The following is a 21,160-nucleotide window of genomic DNA, read 5'->3' on the forward strand; positions in this document are numbered from 1 at the left end:
AATCATGGGTTCGATTCCTCTTGGTGGTGGCCCGGTATGGCCAAGCGTGTTAAGACGTGCGACTCGTAATCTGAGGGTCGCGGATTCGCATCCCGGTCGCACCAAACATGCTCGCCCTTTGAGCTGTGGGGGCGTTATAATGTGACGGTCAATCCCACTATTCGTTGGTAAAAGAGTAGCTCAAGACTTGGCGGTGGGTGGTGATGACTAGCTGCCTTCCCTCTAGTCTTACACTGCTAAATTAGGGACGGCTAGCACAGATAGCCATCGAGTAGCTTTGTGCGAAATTCCAAAACAAACAAACAAACAAACAAACAAATCCTCTTGGTGGACATTGTTGATAGCCCGATGTGATTTTGCTATAAGAAACACACACACACATGTGTATATATATATACAAGTGTGTATAATCTACCAATGGTGGAAATGGTAGAAAATATGTATCGATTCTTTCATGTTCTTTTACACACACAGTAAATTTCGTCAGAGTGTTTTTTTTAAAGCATTACCCCAATGCGGGAAATAATACAGTAAATAAACTTCATTAGAGTTTAGAGAAAACAAATGTCATTAAGACGACCCGAACAAGTAATCTTTCATTCGCTTTGTCTTTTTCTTCCTGAAATGTAGAAAATATTTATAAATATCTGAAGGCCCAATGACGTGAAGTACTCGCAAGATTAGTCCATTGTAAATTTGTTTCATATGACTATAATCTTTATTTGTGTAATTCATCCTGAATAGTAAGCATTGTCAAGTGGTTTCACCTCAGCTCCAAAACATGTGAAACTTGTGTCTATTTAGCCACAGATTGTCACCCGCACTCATACGCTGCATGTTACCAACGGAAAACAAAAACAGTTCAAAGAAGTTGACAAGAAATGTTAACAAAGTATCTAAACACGGGGTAACACTATCTGAACACATGTATTATACAGTATCCAAACACGGGGTAACACTATCTGAACACATGTATTATACAGTATCCAAACACGGGGTAACACTATCTGAACACATGTATTATACAGTATCTAAACACGGGGTAACACTATCTGAACACATGTATTATACAGTATCTAAACACGGGGTAACACTATCTGAACACATGTATTATACAGTATCCAAACACGGGGTAACACTATATGAACACTATATTACACACATATTAATACATACGTACGTATTACACTACATATTACTGAGCCACTGCGTCCGAACACTGAGTCACACTATTATACAACATTGGATCTAAACACATGGTCACACCATCTGAACAGTGAATTATACTATGTCTTATCAGTTGGGTATCTGTATGGACTCTACTATGTCTTATCAGTTGGGTATCTGTATGGATTATACTATGTTTTATCAGTTGGGTATCTGTATGGATTATACTATGTCTTATCAGTTAGATATCTATAGACTATACCATGTCTTATCAGGTGGGTATCTATAGACTATAATATGTCTTATCAGTTGGGTATCTGTATGGATTATACTATGTCTTATCAGGTGGACCTCTGTGCAGGCTCTTAGTGAGGTACTCGACGTTTGAACACAGTAATAAACTGATAGAGAAAAATCCAGCACTGATACGATACCATATAATTGATGCAATTTTAATAGTTTATTGTAGGCAATCCTATTGTTACAAGATTAAACAAACCGTATAACACACTATCACGTGGAGGTGATACACACTTTCTAGGGTTTATGATAATGTTCTCATTAAAAGCAAGTTTTATGACAAGTTTAATGTTTTTTGTTTATTTTTAAAATTAATATCCATGCTATCAGCTTACTTGAAATTGTCACTTTGTGAAACGATCTCATAACATTTCATGCCAGGTTTGGGTTTGAGATCCATAGGCATTCGATTGTTTTGTGTTTTTAACGTACCTGTTTCTATCGATAGCAAAGCTTGGGATCTTTTTATTCGATAGATCTAATAATGACGTATACTGCTAGACAAACAGATGCTGAATATTTGTTATATATAATTTGTAAACTATATCAGCAACAAACATTTAAACCTGAGCTTTACAAGCTGTTAACGTGTTCGGAATGTGAATCGGAGAGTTCGTGGTTTGCGTCCCATTGCTGCAAAATTTCGTCCGCCCTTTGGGGCCGTGAGGACGCTTTCAAGGTGACAGTGAAATCGATCAGAGAAAATGCTTTCCGTATAGACTACCAATTCTTAGTTTATTGTCTTACACTGCGTTCGAAACGTTCGTTCTGCGATACTGAAATACACAGCAAAGAACCAACGTCAAATGTGGTACTGACATTAAACTAATACGCTCCACATTTGCTCGAGGTCAGTACGCTTAATCCGTCATTCACGTGATCTTTTCCTGGTCTGTATAAGGGCAATTTAACTGCAATTATAATCAATACTTCCTTTAGTTTTACAGTACATTAAACATGCATCTAATATTGATTATACGCTGTGGTCAGATGCTTTAAAACTAGTTCACATACGAGTGAGAGCAGTGTTAATGAATGGCTCTGACGTCATTATTTCCCGTGTTTCAGACACTTAAAATGGCGTAGAAGGTATAATAAATGTAATTTGTTTTCAGTCGCTCGCTATACGAGGAGGTCGTTAGCTTCCGCTGGTCGTCATGTTTCTCGGTCACCAATTACCCCCACCATATACAGTTACAAAAGTATGGAACTCTGCGTGATGCACTAAAGGTTATGATTTTACGGTAAATCAGCGAAACTCTAGTAGTGTGCGTAACAGAAAGTCAACATGAAATGTTAAAGTTGGAAGCAGGATCTAGCTCGTTGTAAAGTGGTCTGTTTCCTCGTGTCATAAGAAAAACTCTAACGCACGTGAAGAAAGAGTTTATTTTTTTAACTGTCTATTATTTTTGTCTTCTTCCCCAACTCTTCCGCGTTTAACTCCTTGAAATGTTATTCAGAAAAAAAATAAATTGTGTTAGAAGAGTGACAGTACTTGATAAGTTATAACTTTCAGTTTTCACGCCATTCAGGGGTTCCATTCAGTAAAACCAACACTGTATTGTAAGAGTCAGTCATCATCTTACCCAGTGGCACAGCGTGGTTTCTGCGGTTTTACAACGCTTGAAACCGGGTTTCAATGCTTGTGGCTAGAAGAGCACAGATAAAACATTCAGGAGACTCGTGCTTAATACAAGCATGCTTTACCCAATGTGCTTATAATAAGGGTTGCGGGTTCGAACCCCCGTTACACACAAACATGCTCGCCCTTTCAGCTGTGGGGGCGTTATAATGTTACAGTCAATCCCACTATTCATTGATAAAAGAGTAACCCAAGAGTTGGCGGTGGGTGGTGAAGACTAGCCGCTTTCTCTCTAGTCTTAAACTGCTAAATTAGAGACAGCTAGCGCAGATAGCCCTCGTATAACTTTGCGCGAAATTCAAAACAAACCAAACCCAACGTACTTATTCCGTCTCGTTTTTAACTTCCCATACCTTTGAAGAAACTGTCCAAGTTCAATGTATAAAAGAAAGATATGTGTATATAACAGCAATGTCTGAAAGTTTCGTAAGTCTATGAACCAGGTTTAGATACCCATGAAGACACAGGTGGCTCAATGAGTAGCTTTGCATTTAATTGCAAACAAACAAACAAACAAACCCATTCTAACTCATCTTCACACAAAAGTCAGTTAACTCATTCTGAGTTACTTAACAAACTTACAACCCTTAAAGCGTGGGTTCGATTCCCCGCAGTAGATAAAGTATAGAACTTAGCTCTACAATGTGACTCAGCTCTACAAAACATTTCGTTACAAATATTGTAAGTCATTTTTTAATTCACTCCCTTCATGTTCAGATATGGGAAATTAGTTTTGAATATCCTGTACATTATTTGTTTTGCCTACAAATCCAGTTATGAAAACCTTTGTACTTTAATGGTTCTTCCTAAGGGCTGGTTCTGTTATTTTCCAGAGTTACTGGATACTAAGTTCTGACACGTTAAATACTAACATTTGAACTCCATATTAATGGTTCTTACTAAGGGCTGGTTCTTTTTTTTTCTTCTAGGATTAGAGGGTTTTAAGCTCTGATACATTAAATATTGATCATTTATACTCCGTATAAATTGTTCTTACTAAGGGCTAATTCTGTTTTCTCAAGGGTTTGTTTGTTTTGGAATTTCGCACAAAGCTACTCGAGGGCTATCTGTGCTAGCCGTCCCTAATTTAGCAGTGTAAGACTAGAGGAAAGGTAGTTAGTCATCACCACCCACCGCCAACTCTTGGGCTACTCTTTTACCAACGAATAGTGGGATTGACCGTCACATTATACACCCCCACGGCTGAGAGGGCGAGCATGTTTAGCGCGACGCGGGCGCGAACCCGCGACCCTCGGATTACGAGTCGAACGCCTTACGCGCTTGGCCATGCCAGGCCATTCTCAAGGGTTACTGAGTATTATGTTGTGACACGTTAAATACTGATCATTTGTACTTCATATTGATGGTTCTTACATCGTACTGGCTCTGTTTTTTCTTGGGTTACTGGGTATTAAGTTCCGACACGTTAAATACTAACCATTTGTACTCCCCACTAATGGTTTTTACTAAGGGCTGGTTCTGTTTTTCCAGAGTTAGAGGTACTAAGTTCTAAAGCGTTAAATACTGATATTTTATTAGCTGGAGTTTTTAAATTTTATTTTACATATTCGGTTCTTTAAGATTAAATGTATGAATCAGTTTTTAATGACATTCTGACACATTCTTTTCCTTATGTTGACATTTCTATGCTATAACAAGACATCTTCACATTGTGTTTCACAGTTTAAAGGGATAACATTCTTAAATCAGTTTAATTAATAATGGTTTCAGTATTTATAAGCAGGTATAGAAATAAATATCGTGTTGAACAACGTTAGAAATCACAAGATGGGCGATCAATTACTCAGTTTACAACAATCACGTTTCCTGTCACTCGGTTTCTCTAGATCTAACAAAATATTTGTAAACCATTCAGGTGTTGCAGCAGTTAAACTATCACAGCCCAGTTTATTTAGATATTAAGTCGGTATTTGTAAATCATTCATGTATTATAACACTACATTTGAATTTGGAAGTACAATTCCTTAAGGCCATTGGCCTTTTTAACTCTATTTAAATTTTTAAATCGAAACCTAGACTTTGTGTTTTGTACCTTGATTCCTTTTTACGTATTTTAATAATTCTAAATTTTTTTTACCGGTTATTTAACGCACATAGCCTAGCTCCTGTGCACCAATAAACGCCAAACAACCAACCAATTGGGAAATTGAAACTATTTTACAGAACGTTTTATCAAGTTGGTTTAAATTTCGTCAATTATAAAAGGACAAAAACGGTCTATAGACTCAGTATCGTTTACGTGTCTTTCTATGGGATTCAAACCTCAAATGTCAAATTACAATCAGGACCTGTATACAAATTCAGAGCATAGAGCGAATGGATAATATTCGGGAAAATTTTATAAGAATTAGAACAAACTGACATTCGATTAGATTTAACAGAACAGGAATAAGTATCTTTTAATCGTTGTGGTTAAAAGTTTATAGAACGTTATAAACTTATCTAGAAATGTTCTCGTTTCGGTAGACAGCGCGTGACTTATATTTGTTTGCTACAGTGTGATAAGGACGCGTCCGCAGACACAAAATCTTCAAATATTGATAACACACCCTGAAGCTATCTTCCAAGAAGCATTAGGTTCATCTTCAGTAGCTTATAGAACTATTGTATAGTAGACAAGATGATCAGTAGGTTATAGAACTACTGTACAGTAAAGCAGGATGATCAGTAGGTTATAGAACTACTGTACAGTGTAGCAGGATGATCAGTAGATTATAAAACTACTGTACAGTGTAGCAGGATGATCAGTAGGCTATAGAACTACTGTACAGTGAAGCAGGATGATCAGTAGGCTATAGAACTACTGTACAGTGAAGCAGGATGATCAGTAGGCTATAGAACTACTGTACAGTGAAGCAGGATGATCAGTAGGTTATAGAACTACTGTACAGTGAAGCAGGATGATCAGTAGGCTATAGAACTACTGTACAGTGTAGCAGGATGATCAGTAGGCTATAGAACTACTGTACAGTGTAGCAGGATGATCAGTAGGCTATAGAACTACTGTACAGTGTAGCAGGATGATCAGTAGGCTATAGAACTACTGTACAGTGTAGCAGGATGATCAGTAGGCTATAGAACTACTGTACAGTGAAGCAGGATGATCAGTAGGCTATAGAACTACTGTACAGTGAAGCAGGATGATCAGTAGGCTATAGAACTACTGTACAGTGAAGCAGGATGATCAGTAGGCTATAGAACTACTGTACAGTGAAGCAGGATGATCAGTAGGCTATAGAACTACTGTACAGTGTAGCAGGATGATCAGTAGGTTACAGAACTACTGTACAGTGTAGCAGGATGATCAGTAGGTTATAGAACTACTGTACAGTGAAGCAGGATGATCAGTAGGCTATAGAACTACTGTACAGTGAAGCAGGATGATCAGTAGGCTATAGAACTACTGTACAGTGTACCAGGATGATCAGTAGGCTATAGAACTACTGTACAGTGAAGCAGGATGGTCAGTAGGCTATAGAACTACTGTACAGTGAAGCAGGATGATCAGTATGCTATAGAACTACTGTACAGTGAAGCAGGATGATCAGTAGACTATAGAACTACTGTACAGTGAAGCAGGATGATCAGTAGACTATAGAACTACTGTACAGTGTAGCAGGATGATCAGTAGGTTATAGAACTACTGTACAGTGAAGCAGGATGATCAGTAGGCTATAAAACTTCTGTACAGTGTAGCAGGATGATCAGTAGGTTATAGAACTACTGTAAAGTGAAGCAGGATGGTCAGTAGGTTATAAAACTACTGTACAGTGAAGCAGGATGATCAGTAGGCTATAGAACTACTGTACAGTGAAGCAGGATGATCAGTAGGTTATAGAACTACTGTACAGTGTAGCAGGATGATCAGTAGGTTATAGAACTACTGTACAGTGAGCAGGATGATCAGTAGGTTATAGAACTACTGTACAGTGAAGCAGGATGATCAGTAGGCTATAGAACTACTGTACAGTGAAGCAGGATGATCAGTAGGTTATAGAACTACTGTACAGTGAAGCAGGATGATCAGTAGGTTATAGAACTACTGTACAGTGAAGCAGGATGATCAGTAGCCTATAGAACTACTGTACAGTGAAGCAGGATGATCAGTAGGTTATAGAACTACTGTACAGTGTAGCAGGATGATCAGTAGGTTATAGAACTACTGTACAGTGAGCAGGATGATCAGTAGGTTATAGAACTACTGTACAGTGAAGCAGGATGATCAGTAGGCTATAGAACTACTGTACAGTGAAACAGAATGATCAGTAGGCTATAGAACTACTGTACAGTGAAGCAGGATGATCAGTAGGTTATATAACTACTGTACAGTGAAGCAGAATGATCAGTAGTTTCAATGTAATAGTATTTCTCTTTATTTATCCATCTCGTAGTAGATAGAGTTACGACAGAAAGTGTTCGTACCCCTGCGTCGTGAGCAGTGTTTCCTCATAACTTAAAAAGTATCACGATTAGGATAATGAAAGTACAGTATATTATAAATATTATACTAACACACATCTACATAAAATTTTTTATGTAAATTGAACGACAAATACACTGTTTAAAAACAAATAACCAAACATAGGAGGGGCAGAAAGTGTTTGTTGTGGTCAGTTGTGTAGCCTTTCAGGTGAATTACTTGGCGCAATCTCTCCTCATAGACCTCCATGATCGTTTGACAGTACTCGATTGGTATTTTCTTCCATTCTTCTTTATAGAAGGCCTCCAACTCTTACAAGTTTTTCGGATGACGCTGATGAACCCTGGTCTTCAACTCATGCCAAACGTTTTCAATTGGGTTGAGATCGGGTGACTGCAGTGGCCACTCCAGAACACTTATATGGTTCCTCTGCAACCAGGATTGCACATATTTCGATGTATGTTTAGGGTTATTGTCGTGCTAGAAGATCCAACGACGCCCAAGCCGCAAGTTCCGAGCATCATTCTTGATATAAGTGCCTAATATATCAACGTTCTCTTCTTTTTTCATGATTCCGTTGACGCTGTGAAGGCTGCCTACACCAAAAGAGCTGAAGGAACTCCATAGCATGATCAAGCCACCTCCGTGTTTAACTATAGGGACGGTGTTCTTTGGAAGATTTCGTTCCCCCTTCTTACGGAAAATACAGCGAATGTCATTGTGGCCGAAAATCTCGGTTTTAGTCTCGTCTGACCAAAGAATACTCTTCCAATAGGTAAAGGATTTATCTACATGCTTTCTTGCATACCTTAATCGTGGTTCTAAATGAACAGGCTTTAAATATGGAATTCTACGAGGACGGCATGCTTTGAACCCGGAAGAGCGTAACATGTTCGTAACTTTAGAGGTGCTTACTTCAACCCCAGTTTCCCTTACCAGTTTATGTATGTCATTACGTGTTAAACGAGGGTTCCTACTTACTTCTCTGAGAACCTTTATCTTGGTTCTCTCTGGAATTTTGGTGGGGCGTCTTGAACGAGGGAGGTTAGCAGTTGATCCTGTAAGCTTAAACTTGGAAATTATTCTTTGAACAGTAGATTTCGGCACAGTAAGTTGTGTAGCAATACCGGAAAGAGACACACGAGACTTGTATTTTACAATAATTCGGTTTTTAAAATCATTGGACAGTTGTTTCCTGTTCGCCATTATGACCAAGGAGATCATGACGGAGACTGCGCTAAATTGCCGGAAGTACATCTTTTGCAGGCTAAATTCCATTAATTATGAACCCAGTGTCTAGTTATGGAATGGTATAATGTAGTTTATTCACCAAACTAAACAAAAGTTTTATGGGAATATCAGTTTTTTCACACGTTCTGAACTGTACGAACACTTTCTGCCCCTCTTATTTTTGGTTATTTCTTTATAAACAGTTTATTTGTCGTTTAATTTACATAAAAATGTATGTAGATGTGTGTTAGTATAATATTCATAATATAACATACGTCTATTAGCCTAATTGTGATACTTTTTAAGTTATAAGCAAAAACCACTCGGGACGCAGGGGTACGAACACTTTCTGTTGTGACTGTATGTTGTAAACTTTACAATAGTTATTCCTGTGTAATGTCTTGGCTTAAAAAAAAATTATCACTGGAATCATTTGAAGATAGGAGTTGATTTGTACGGAGGTTACAACCCTTCTCCAACCCGTCTCTGTCTTTCATAATTGTCGTTCTTGCCTTAGCGTCAGAAACTCTAAAGTGTTTCTGTGTGGTTTATATCCTCCTAAGTTTGTACTGGTGATCAGGTGGCGCGTGACCAATAGGCCTTATTTTGTCTGGAGTGCATTGTATATGATAGTTAGTTACTGGTATGTGGCCGAGAACCTTCCGTATTGAAAATAATGCGTTATGACTTCTACATGCCTTCCAAGAAAACAATGCGATTCTACTGACAGAAACAACATAACCTTCATCGTATAGCTTCCCATCAGCCAGTGGGCTTCGTGCCTAATGGCACCTATTCTAGTCAATCGAGTAAATGGATTGCTATGACATAAACTTAACATCGTAATAAATAAAACAGTTTGGTGTCCAGGCAACCACGGTGTGAATAATTAAACTGCTCTCTGTAATTTCTGAAGCCGTTAAATAATGAATCCAGTTATGGATGCAATGAGTTGAATTTCTGATGCAAGATATCGACAAGATTGTAACAATAAATCAACCTGTGTATTACATTTTTAGGAATGGTTTGTGTTATGTCGCAGGAATGTTGGCACAGTAAATTGTTTTGTTTGGTACAGTGAAAAACGAAATGAGTGTAGTATATCATCCTAGGGAACTAAATTTTTCATGAAGTGAGATACATTGTTGAAACAATGAATTAGTACGATTATTGTAGTTAATCATGCTTTTAACATTCTTACGAATTAATGGTGTTGTAAGTTGCATTTGCAATGTTTTACTTTGTTGTTTTTTGTTAACTAAAGGGAGCTGCAAGTAGTTGATGTAGTGATTCCGAGACCTAAAGAAATATCTAAAATAAGTCTTAGCTTTTTAAATACGAGATACTGTGTAGAGTTTTTGAAGAACATATTTATTTTTCAAGATAGAAGTTGATTCAGTGAGTGTGGTTTTAGTAAAATATTTGGACTTACCGCACGTGTTGAGTTAGCTTGTAAAAAGTGATCTCACTTTTGTCCCAGATTGTTAAACTCACTAGTGATGTAGGCCTACAACAGTTTGCGACAGTGTACAAGTGTTCAATCTTATAAAAGCATTAAAGGAGGAAATAAGGTAATTTGTTCTGACCACAAGAGCCAGATAATATGAAATAATCCCTGAAATAAAGAACTACGCTGCTATTATATTATTACTGCACTGAATAAAGATTGTTGTAATAGATTAACCTTTCAATGAAATAACATGATAATTGTTATCACTGCAAGGACTCACTCTGTTTATAAAACAGAATTGAGTTATTCATGTAGTGGGCAAAACTAACGAGTTGTAACTCGTATATTCTTTCGTTTTGCATGTGAACTACAACTGTTAGCCAGTTAGAGTGAAGCTATCGGTTTTAAAATGTTTGCAGGATGTTGTGGATTCTTTGTAAACTAATACTATTTGGACTCATATGGTTTCTTTTAAATGTCAAACCCTTTATTAGGGTGCGAACCACCATTAATATCGATACACACAAACAGTTAGAAATAAGTTATTTCTTATTTTCAAAATTGAGATTTCGTTTATTAAAAATAGTATAACATCATGATTTGTCAGAAAGAAAGTTATATATATATATTACCGAAAGTTGACGGTTTTTTAATGTCATCTTTAATTTCCCATGTAATAGCCTATGTTAATTTAAGCGTGTGTAAATCATGTTATGAATTTAACTTAAATTATTTTCGATATTAAATAGCGAACTAAGTATTTAATGATTAATTATATTATATATAAATTTATTTTCACCAGATGTAAAACTAAAAAAGGCCCGGCATGGCCAAGTGTGTTAATGCGTGCGACTTGTAATCTGAGGGTCGCGGGTTCGCATACCCGTCGCGCCAAAATGCTCACCTTTCAGCCGTGGGTGCGTTATAATGTGACGGTCAATCCCACTATTCGTTGGTAAAAGAGTAGCCCAAGAGTTGGCGGTGGGTGGTGATGACTAGCTGCCTTCCCTCTAGTCTTCCACTGCTAAATTAGGGACAGCTAGTACAGATAGCCCTCGAGTAGCTTTGTGCGAAATTCAAAAACAAACAAACAAACAAAAACTAAAAATATAATCTCTAGCTTAGAGGCCAAATACATTTAGGTTACTGTGTAGGGAGTTAAAAAGAGCTCAAAACCCACTTCCTGAATATTATCTACCGATCAGTGTTATTAGAGATTTGACTGTATTTCTTCGATGTGTTGACGAAACTGAAACAGACAAAACCCCAGAACACAGTAGAAGGTGCGCAACGAATCAAAGAACGCATTAGACCTCAACGTCACAGACTGTATTTTCAATTTTACGTTTGTGGAAAAGAATATGTATCTACGGTATACTCATCAAACAACTTACCTAACAGTTTTTGAAGCGAAAGTATCACACCGCGAAGTTTCACTGATGTTAAAATCTGATTGGTTTCCATAATTGGAATAGATGAGACGTGGATCATTTATTGTGGGTCTTAAAGAACCATATCATATATTTTCACAGGCAATTAAAAATACTATCCTAACTCAGATCAAGTTTGTTTGCTGCTGTTTTTTTTTTATATTTGTTAACTGTTAACGTCATGAATCACCAGGAAATTATGAGAATTAAAATAGAACAAACATAGGTTCAGGGTTAACATACCCAGTCATTGTGAGAATTAAAATAGAACAAACATAGGTTCAGGGTTAACATACCCAGTAGTTTTACTAATCTCGGTAGCGTTATGATTAAATGTTACTGATTAAAGTAGTAACTACTCGAAAATTATAAAATAAAACCTCCTTAAATCTTTATTATAACACAAAATGTTTTGAGACAACATGGAACATATTGATCCATTTCGGCTGTCCCGTCATCTAAACTAAACTAAAACTATTAAGTTTTAACTTTTGTTATTTATGTGCTATTATGCTTTTTCTTAAACTTGTATTAATCTACTGCCTCCACAACATACGAAGACAATCAGAAGGCCAACCACCCTGTGAGCAAAATAAAACTGTCTTAGGTGAAAATTACTTATATTCTAATAAGAGTTATAACTGTGTCTCCCAGTCTTATTACAATCTTTTATCGTTCACGATTGAAATTTTTATTGTGCTGGATATGCTTTATTATTTTTCATTGTTGTCCATTTACAGAAATCTTTAACAAAGGTACGTGTTTAACAATCACGAAAGTTCCTAACGTAGTTACCTGATGCATTAAGTTGAAACATTACAATAAACCTTAGAATATTACGCATCCATGAATAATAATATTCAACTTAGACGTCCCAAAAATACGTGTAAGTTAAGACGTTACGTTACAATAATGGGTAACTTAAGATTTCACAATGATGTGTGTAAGTTATTACGTTACAATGATATCTGTAAGTTATTATGTTGCAATAATACATGTAAGACGTCACAATGATACAGTGTAAGTTAAGACCTCACAATGATGTGTGCAAGTTATTACGTTACAATATGTGTTAGTTAAGACGTCACAATGATATCCGTAAGTTATTATGTTACAATAATACGTGTAAGTTAAGACGTCACAATGATATCCGTAAGTTATTATGTTACAATAACACGTGTAAGTTATGACGTCACAATGATATCCGTAAGTTATTATGTTACAATAACACGTGTAAGTTAAGACGTCACAATGATATCCGTAAGTTATTATGTTACAATAACACGTGTAAGTTAAGACGTCACAATATGTGTAAGTTATTATGTTACAATAACACGTGTAAGTTAAGACGTCACAATATGTGTAAGTTATTATGTTACAATAACACGTGTAAGTTAAGACGTCACAATATGTGTAAGTTATTATGTTACAATAACACGTGTAAGTTAAGACGTCACAATATGTGTAAGTTATTATGTTACAATAACACGTGTAAGTTAAGACGTCACAATATGTGTAAGTTATTATGTTACAATAACACGTGTAAGTTAAGACGTCACAATATGTGTAAGTTATTATGTTACAATAACACGTGTAAGTTAAGACGTCACAATATGTGTAAGTTATTATGTTACAATAACACGTGTAAGTTAAGACGTCACAATATGTGTAAGTTATTATGTTACAATAACACGTGTAAGTTAAGACGTCACAATATGTGTAAGTTATTATGTTACAATAACACGTGTAAGTTAAGACGTCACAATATGTGTAAGTTATTATGTTACAATAACACGTGTAAGTTAAGACGTCACAATATGTGTAAGTTATTATGTTACAATAACACGTGTAAGTTAAGACGTCACAATATGTGTAAGTTATTATGTTACAATAACACGTGTAAGTTAAGACGTCACAATATGTGTAAGTTATTATGTTACAATAACACGTGTAAGTTAAGACGTCACAATATGTGTAAGTTATTATGTTACAATAACACGTGTAAGTTAAGACGTCACAATATGTGTAAGTTATTATGTTACAATAACACGTGTAAGTTAAGACGTCACAATATGTGTAAGTTATTATGTTACAATAACACGTGTAAGTTAAGACGTCACAATATGTGTAAGTTATTATGTTACAATAACACGTGTAAGTTAAGACGTCACAATATGTGTAAGTTATTATGTTACAATAACACGTGTAAGTTAAGACGTCACAATATGTGTAAGTTATTATGTTACAATAACACGTGTAAGTTAAGACGTCACAATATGTGTAAGTTATTATGTTACAATAACACGTGTAAGTTAAGACGTCACAATATGTGTAAGTTATTATGTTACAATAACACGTGTAAGTTAAGACGTCACAATGATATCTGTAAGTTATTATGTTACAATAACACGTGTAAGTTAAGACGTCACAATATGTGTAAGTTATTATGTTACAATAACACGTGTAAGTTAAGACGTCACAATATGTGTAAGTTATTATGTTACAATAACACGTGTAAGTTAAGACGTCACAATATGTGTAAGTTATTATGTTACAATAACACGTGTAAGTTAAGACGTCACAATATGTGTAAGTTATTATGTTACAATAACACGTGTAAGTTAAGACGTCACAATATGTGTAAGTTATTATGTTACAATAACACGTGTAAGTTAAGACGTCACAATATGTGTAAGTTATTATGTTACAATAACACGTGTAAGTTAAGACGTCACAATATGTGTAAGTTATTATGTTACAATAACACGTGTAAGTTAAGACGTCACAATATGTGTAAGTTATTATGTTACAATAACACGTGTAAGTTAAGACGTCACAATATGTGTAAGTTATTATGTTACAATAACACGTGTAAGTTAAGACGTCACAATATGTGTAAGTTATTATGTTACAATAACACGTGTAAGTTAAGACGTCACAATATGTGTAAGTTATTATGTTACAATAACACGTGTAAGTTAAGACGTCACAATATGTGTAAGTTATTATGTTACAATAACACGTGTAAGTTAAGACGTCACAATATGTGTAAGTTATTATGTTACAATAACACGTGTAAGTTAAGACGTCACAATATGTGTAAGTTATTATGTTACAATAACACGTGTAAGTTAAGACGTCACAATATGTGTAAGTTATTATGTTACAATAACACGTGTAAGTTAAGACGTCACAATATGTGTAAGTTATTATGTTACAATAACACGTGTAAGTTAAGACGTCACAATATGTGTAAGTTATTATGTTACAATAACACGTGTAAGTTAAGACGTCACAATATGTGTAAGTTATTATGTTACAATAACACGTGTAAGTTAAGACGTCACAATATGTGTAAGTTATTATGTTACAATAACACGTGTAAGTTAAGACGTCACAATATGTGTAAGTTATTATGTTACAATAACACGTGTAAGTTAAGACGTCACAATATGTGTAAGTTATTATGTTACAATAACACGTGTAAGTTAAGACGTCACAATATGTGTAAGTTATTATGTTACAATAACACGTGTAAGTTAAGACGTCACAATATGTGTAAGTTATTATGTTACAATAACACGTGTAAGTTAAGACGTCACAATGAAACCTTCCAAACTTATTTTCTTCTATTCCTGTAATTACAATTAAAATCATGAATGTTTTTTCTATTCTCATTTGTCACCGATTTGTACAACGATATATCTTCAAACTTAGAATACTAGAAATCGAGTTTTTAATACAATTAGCGAGCAGAACACAGACAACCAACTGTGAAGATTTGTCCTCAGTTACAAACACACTATTACTCTTTATAACTTCAGTTTGATATATGTTTACTTAATCATAAAAACACACTGGAGAATTTATCACATATTCCATTTCCTTGGTAATGTTTAAGGAGCTGAGCTATTTACCATAGATTAATTTGAACACGTGTATGTTCATACATGTTTTGTGTCAATCACTTCCTTATGCATTTGAAAACCGAAACTAAAACCCTTTCTGTTGTTAGAAATTGATTTTAAACTGTTCCATATAAAACTGAGACCGTGTTTCATTCTTGCTCAAATTGAATTGTAGGAACACAATTTGAAAACAATGAATACCATATTGTTTTAGGTAATAAATGTCGGTAATTATTCCTAAAGTTATTCACACTGCACGTGCCATTCCGGCCACCACACTGCACGTGCTATTTCGGCCACAGCTACAATTTTCGATTTAATCCATAGAATATCATCCGCATTCAGATAACATGTTGAAAAACAAGCGTCAGTTATTTATTTTATGCAAAATAAAACTGTATTTCTCATATATGTAAAGTTACGAAGCCTTTTTCGTATTTTTTCTAATCCGTCAAAAAAGAAAAGAAAAATGAAGTAAAAACATCGATAGCTTATGAATCACTATTTCAATTCTTAATCTTTATGTGACCAGCCACAACTTGTGCTCATTCTACAGTCAAATAAATTATTACATCACAGGCGCCAAAATATATACGAAATTCCTTCGAATGGCCACTAGGGCGGTTAAATTTTATGACTTAAAACAACATTTCGCAGCCTAAAACAAAGCCGTAAAGATAAGAGAGGAAACTGTTATTTCGGATCCGCTTCTAAATGCCTAATTTGTCTGAACATAATATAGTTTGTTGACGCCAAATGCTACACTATTTAATATTAATTTCCTCGACTTCAATGAATACGCTTCACTTGAAATGGCCGGAAAGTTTAATGACACTAAAAAACGAGAAATATTCTTTATCCTACACAAACACACAACCATACGGTGAATTAACGAGCTACAGACACTTAACATTAGTTCATTAGTGTCATTTAAATATACTTTTTCCGGCATAATTTAATAGCTAAAGAAATATAGACATCTAACAAATGGAGTGAAGTTATTATTTTTTACAATTGCGTCTGGGTTGTTTTCCGAATTTCTGAAAGTTGAAGTTTTAATGTACGTAAAACTAAAACCTAATTGCTAGGATTACGCAGCTACTCGAACAAAATAAAGCAAGCCAGCGAGTTGAAAAATCGAATTTTTCAAGTCCTACTTTCGAGCTTTCGTTTTGTCAGTTTAGAAACAATTTCAGAGAAATTCGCCGCATCTCCTGTAGTTAGTAGGCTTATCCTTTTAAAACATATTTCCATATTAACGTTGCTGGCTGTTGTCAAAGATGGCACACTGGGGCGTGCCGCACGCGTGTTCAATATTATGTTTCTTTCTCGGAAACTGAAATACACTCGGCATAATGTTCACGTAGGAGAAAATGGGTTTTAGGAGCACCTGAGATAAATGTTTTTAATATAATAGTGATGGCTCCATGAAGATGAGCGTCACGAAATTATTGTTCCTATTGATTGCACTAAATTAATCGATCATTAATCGCTTCACAGAACACTTACGGATGTCACGCTGATATCTAAATTATTTAATCTAATCAAAATATGTCATTAGATAGACATATTGCCAATGCGGATCTTTTATTCGTGTGCGAAACGTCGGATTATAGGTTTCCTGTAGTTGTAGGAATGGTTTGTTTTTAATTTTGAACTGGATCATTAATTTTAGGAGATCCGGTTTCTTTTATTGCTGGAGTTTAGTAAACATTATTTATACAACATAACTCGGATATCCCAGTCTTTGGTGGCCCGGCATGGCCGAGCGTGTTAAGGCTTGCGATCTCGAAATCTGAGGGTCGCGGGTTCGCATTCCCGTCGCACCAAACATGCTCGCCCTTTCAGCCGTGGGGGCGTTAAATGTGATGGTCAATCCCACTATTCGTTGGTAAAAGAGTAGCCCAAGAGTTGGCGGTGGGTGGTGATGACTAGCTGCCTTCCCTCTACTCTTACACTGCTAAGTGAGGGACGGCTAGCACAGATAGCCCTCGAGTAGCTTTGTGCGAAATTCAAAAACAAACAAACAAACCCAGTCTTTGGTACCCCAATGGCACAGCGGTATGTCTGCGGACTTAGAACGCTGGAATCTGGGTTTCGATACTCGTGGTTGGCAGAGCAACAGATAGCCCAATGTGTAACTTTGTGCTTAATTACAAACAAAAATCTAAATCTTCGTCTTTACACCTGGTGGCAAAAAAATGGTTTAAAACACTTGTCTTTGGAAATTAGTTTCAAGCACTACGGGAAAACGGATGCCAAACCGATGCATCGTGAGACCTTTTTAAAACCCCAGTACGGTAATACATTACTTCTCGTGTCCAAACGTCGACACTAAGAAACTTTTGTTTTCATACTTTATAGGAAGTATAAATCTTGAATTTGAACACTAAAACGCATACATTATTTTATATCCAGTTTGTCTCTTAGCTGCTTTTACTTTCATAAAATAACGTTGAACAGATCTACGTCTTCGAATACTATCTAAACAAAGAAAGCAAGACAATTCAAAATACAAAAACAAAGAAACCTCACTGATGTCGAGATTAAAACGTCTTCTTTAAATTTCTCATTTCACTTAAAGGAAAGGCCTTCCCTTAGAATGGTTTTATTCTTTGGGATGTCCGCCCCAACTATAAAGGCCTTGCTTTAGAATACTTTCCTTCTTCAGAATGTTCACCCCAGATAAAGAGAAGCCTTTCTTTAGAATCCTTATTTTTCAGGATGTTCACGTTTGATAAAGAAAGGCTTTGCTTTAGCATACTTTCCTTCTTCAAGATGCTCATCTCTGATAAATAAAGGCCTTTAAATGTCCCCCGCTGATACAGCGGTAAGTATACGGATTTACAACGCTAAAATCAGGAGTTCGATTACCCTCGGTGGACTCAGCAGATAGCCTGATGTGGCTTTGCTATAAGAAAACACCCCACGTACTTTAGAATGCTTTCTTTCTTCAAGATGCTCACCCCTAATAAAGATAGGCCTGGCTTTAGAATACTTTCCTTCTTCAGGATGTTCACCCCTGAAAAAGGAAGGCCTTCTTTCAGAATGTTCTCAGGTTACTGAATTACTTGTATTACTATTTATCTACCATTTTCTAGAAATTACAAACTTTAAAACCGGGACATTTAATTTCCAACTGTAAAATAACATATGCATAAGGAGAGAATCCTTCATAAAACAGATACGCGCCAGTTTGCCTAACAGATGTGACTATAATTGCATTTTAGGAAAGTGAAAATGGCGAATCAAGTATATTAAAACCACACAAAATCTACACAAAACCACGACCTAAGCCTTATATTCTCGTTTAGATAAAAATCGTAGCTAAAGATACTTTTAGACTCTGTATTCTAAGTGTATGTTTAATTACACACATGGAAGTAAACATACTTTCACACTGAAATATGTACACACATATCTATATGCGCGATCATCGTTTCCCTGAAAACGTGGATATGGTGATTTCACGTGAACCCGCAGTCACATGCTCTAAAGGACTGGTTGTTAGTTCAACTTTCGTAATGAGCCATGTTTGTAATAAAGGCCTAAACAATAATAAACAGTACGTTGTTTGGTCATTTTGTCACTGTCTTTCTAGTTCGTAGTTTTCTGCCTTGGGCGCGTCAAATCGTTTGGCGAATAGAAAGAAAATCAATATGAACATTGTCGGTCAGTCCTGCTCTAATAAGAAGCATGTTTTTAGTTTTCTTTATAAATGGTAAGGAAGAGGGACCCCTCACTTCTCTTGGGTAAAATAAACAGACTTCCTATTATTAAGTAATTGTAAACGAAGAACCAGTAGATAAAAGAGGCTTTACTGAGTCCTCTGGGATTTTCTCTTCACAATAACTATGGAAGAAACAGAATTATCTGGCGACTGAAACGCCAAAGTTCACAAGAGAAACATTGTAGTCATAAGTAAGTATTATATGATCACCAGACTATGCCATGTGGACATATTCATATCGGTTATTAAGCTTTTTTTTTTCTTAATCCTCATGCTTCTATATACCACTTAATACCAATATTGACATATCTTTCTCATCTCGATATCAATTATACGTCATATGGACATCTCAAGTTTTTTTATCTTAATACACCTATCTCTAGATACCAAATAATCAAATTGGTGTTTACTGCCTGCGTGTTTTCTTATATCAAAGCCACCTTGAGCTATGTCCACCGAGGGGAATCGAACCTCTGATTTTAGCGTTGTAAATCCGAAAACTTACCGCTGTACCAACAGAGGATAGGTGTTTAACTTTTGTGGTTGTTCTAAATACACCGAGCATAACTCTTCAGATAAAATAACCTCATTTTATTAAAGGGTTTGTTTGTCATTAAACACAGAGCTACAACAACGGAATATTTTTGTCTAGTTCACTTCAAGTATCAAAACTCGATTTTTTAAAGTTATAAGCCTTCACACGTACCGTTTGAGCCACTGGGAGATAGCGAAATGAAAACATGATTGCACTGTTTTAGGTCTTGAATAACTTAAGTTAAAATTCTTCTCACTGAGATATTCTGATTGATTTCAAGTACAAAATCAATGATTTATTTTCTATTAATCTCAATATTCCCACGATTTTCGACTTATTTTTGTGTGAGTTTTCAAAAGACCAAAATTTTAAATTTGTAAAATTGTTATATTGTCTTTTACACGTTCTTTTGTGTAACGGCCAGAATTTCTTGGATATGCGTCCCAAAGTGGGTCAGCGGTAAGTTTATGGATTTACAGAACCAAAATCTAGGACTCAATTCCCCGAAATGAACAGAATGCAGATAGCCTATGATATCTTTGATATGAGCATCTCCAATTACGAGGACCAAATATCCTGGACACATACCCTTTGTTGAAATTCTCAAGTCACAAACTAATTCACATTACAATTGTTATTTAGAATTGTCACAATAACCCGAATAATGCTTCATTTTAAGTAATGAATTGCACGTTTCGTTAGGTTATTTCAGTTGTGTTATTCAAACATTTTGGCATGAGATAATTAAGACATACCTTGAAACGCAGCTTCGAAACTTACAGCCGTTTTCTCAGGATCCAGACAGACTATAGCTAATATGAACAGGTTATACATATAATGTTTGAATAGTGATATGGATGCCATGTTGTTCGTTTATACAGAGTTCAGGTCGATAACCGTTCCCAGTCCTTCTCGAACTTTGTCGTCAGTTTTTGAATTATGAAATATTTATTTCACTTCTCACTGTACTTCACAGTGTGCCTAATTATGCTAGCATTGCGACTAAACGAGCACTGCACTTCATGCCAGGCGAAGAGCGCATCCAACGATTCTCGAGCCCACCTTTTAAATTACTTTAAATATCGTCGGACGTTTTCAGTTGATAGGTGGCACTACAGGCAGCATAACAAATTATATGAGCGCGTTTCTAGGCGCATGAAGAAAGCCACGGATGTGCCTATTTTCTCTTAAGGGGGAGAGCACCGTTCAATATTTTGAAAACTCTTAAAAAGTTTTAACCAGTAATCGAGGGTCTGGTTTATTTTTCGGCAAGCCATTTTATTGGATGATCTCATAATCTGAAGAACAATTAGGTAGTTTAACTCAC

The 21,160-nt window shown here is 35.8% G+C and overlaps 1 protein-coding gene across 4 annotated transcripts in view; it reads right to left on the reverse strand.

Moving 5' to 3' along the window:
- Positions 1 to 20,885, reverse strand: part of LOC143230253 (pikachurin-like) — a 225,131-nt gene extending 204,246 nt beyond the window's left edge. For all 4 annotated transcript variants that reach the window (XM_076463502.1, XM_076463482.1, XM_076463492.1 and 1 more), the window contains exon 1: positions 20,589 to 20,885. In XM_076463502.1, the coding sequence (XP_076319617.1) occupies positions 20,589 to 20,697 (109 nt within the window). In that variant the 5' untranslated portion in view covers positions 20,698 to 20,885. The remainder of the gene's footprint in view (positions 1 to 20,588) is intronic.
- Positions 20,886 to 21,160: the final 275 nt, after the last annotated feature.

Source organism: Tachypleus tridentatus, chromosome 1, assembly GCF_004210375.1.
Source record: "Tachypleus tridentatus isolate NWPU-2018 chromosome 1, ASM421037v1, whole genome shotgun sequence".
NCBI classification, from domain to species: domain Eukaryota; kingdom Metazoa; phylum Arthropoda; class Merostomata; order Xiphosura; family Limulidae; genus Tachypleus; species Tachypleus tridentatus.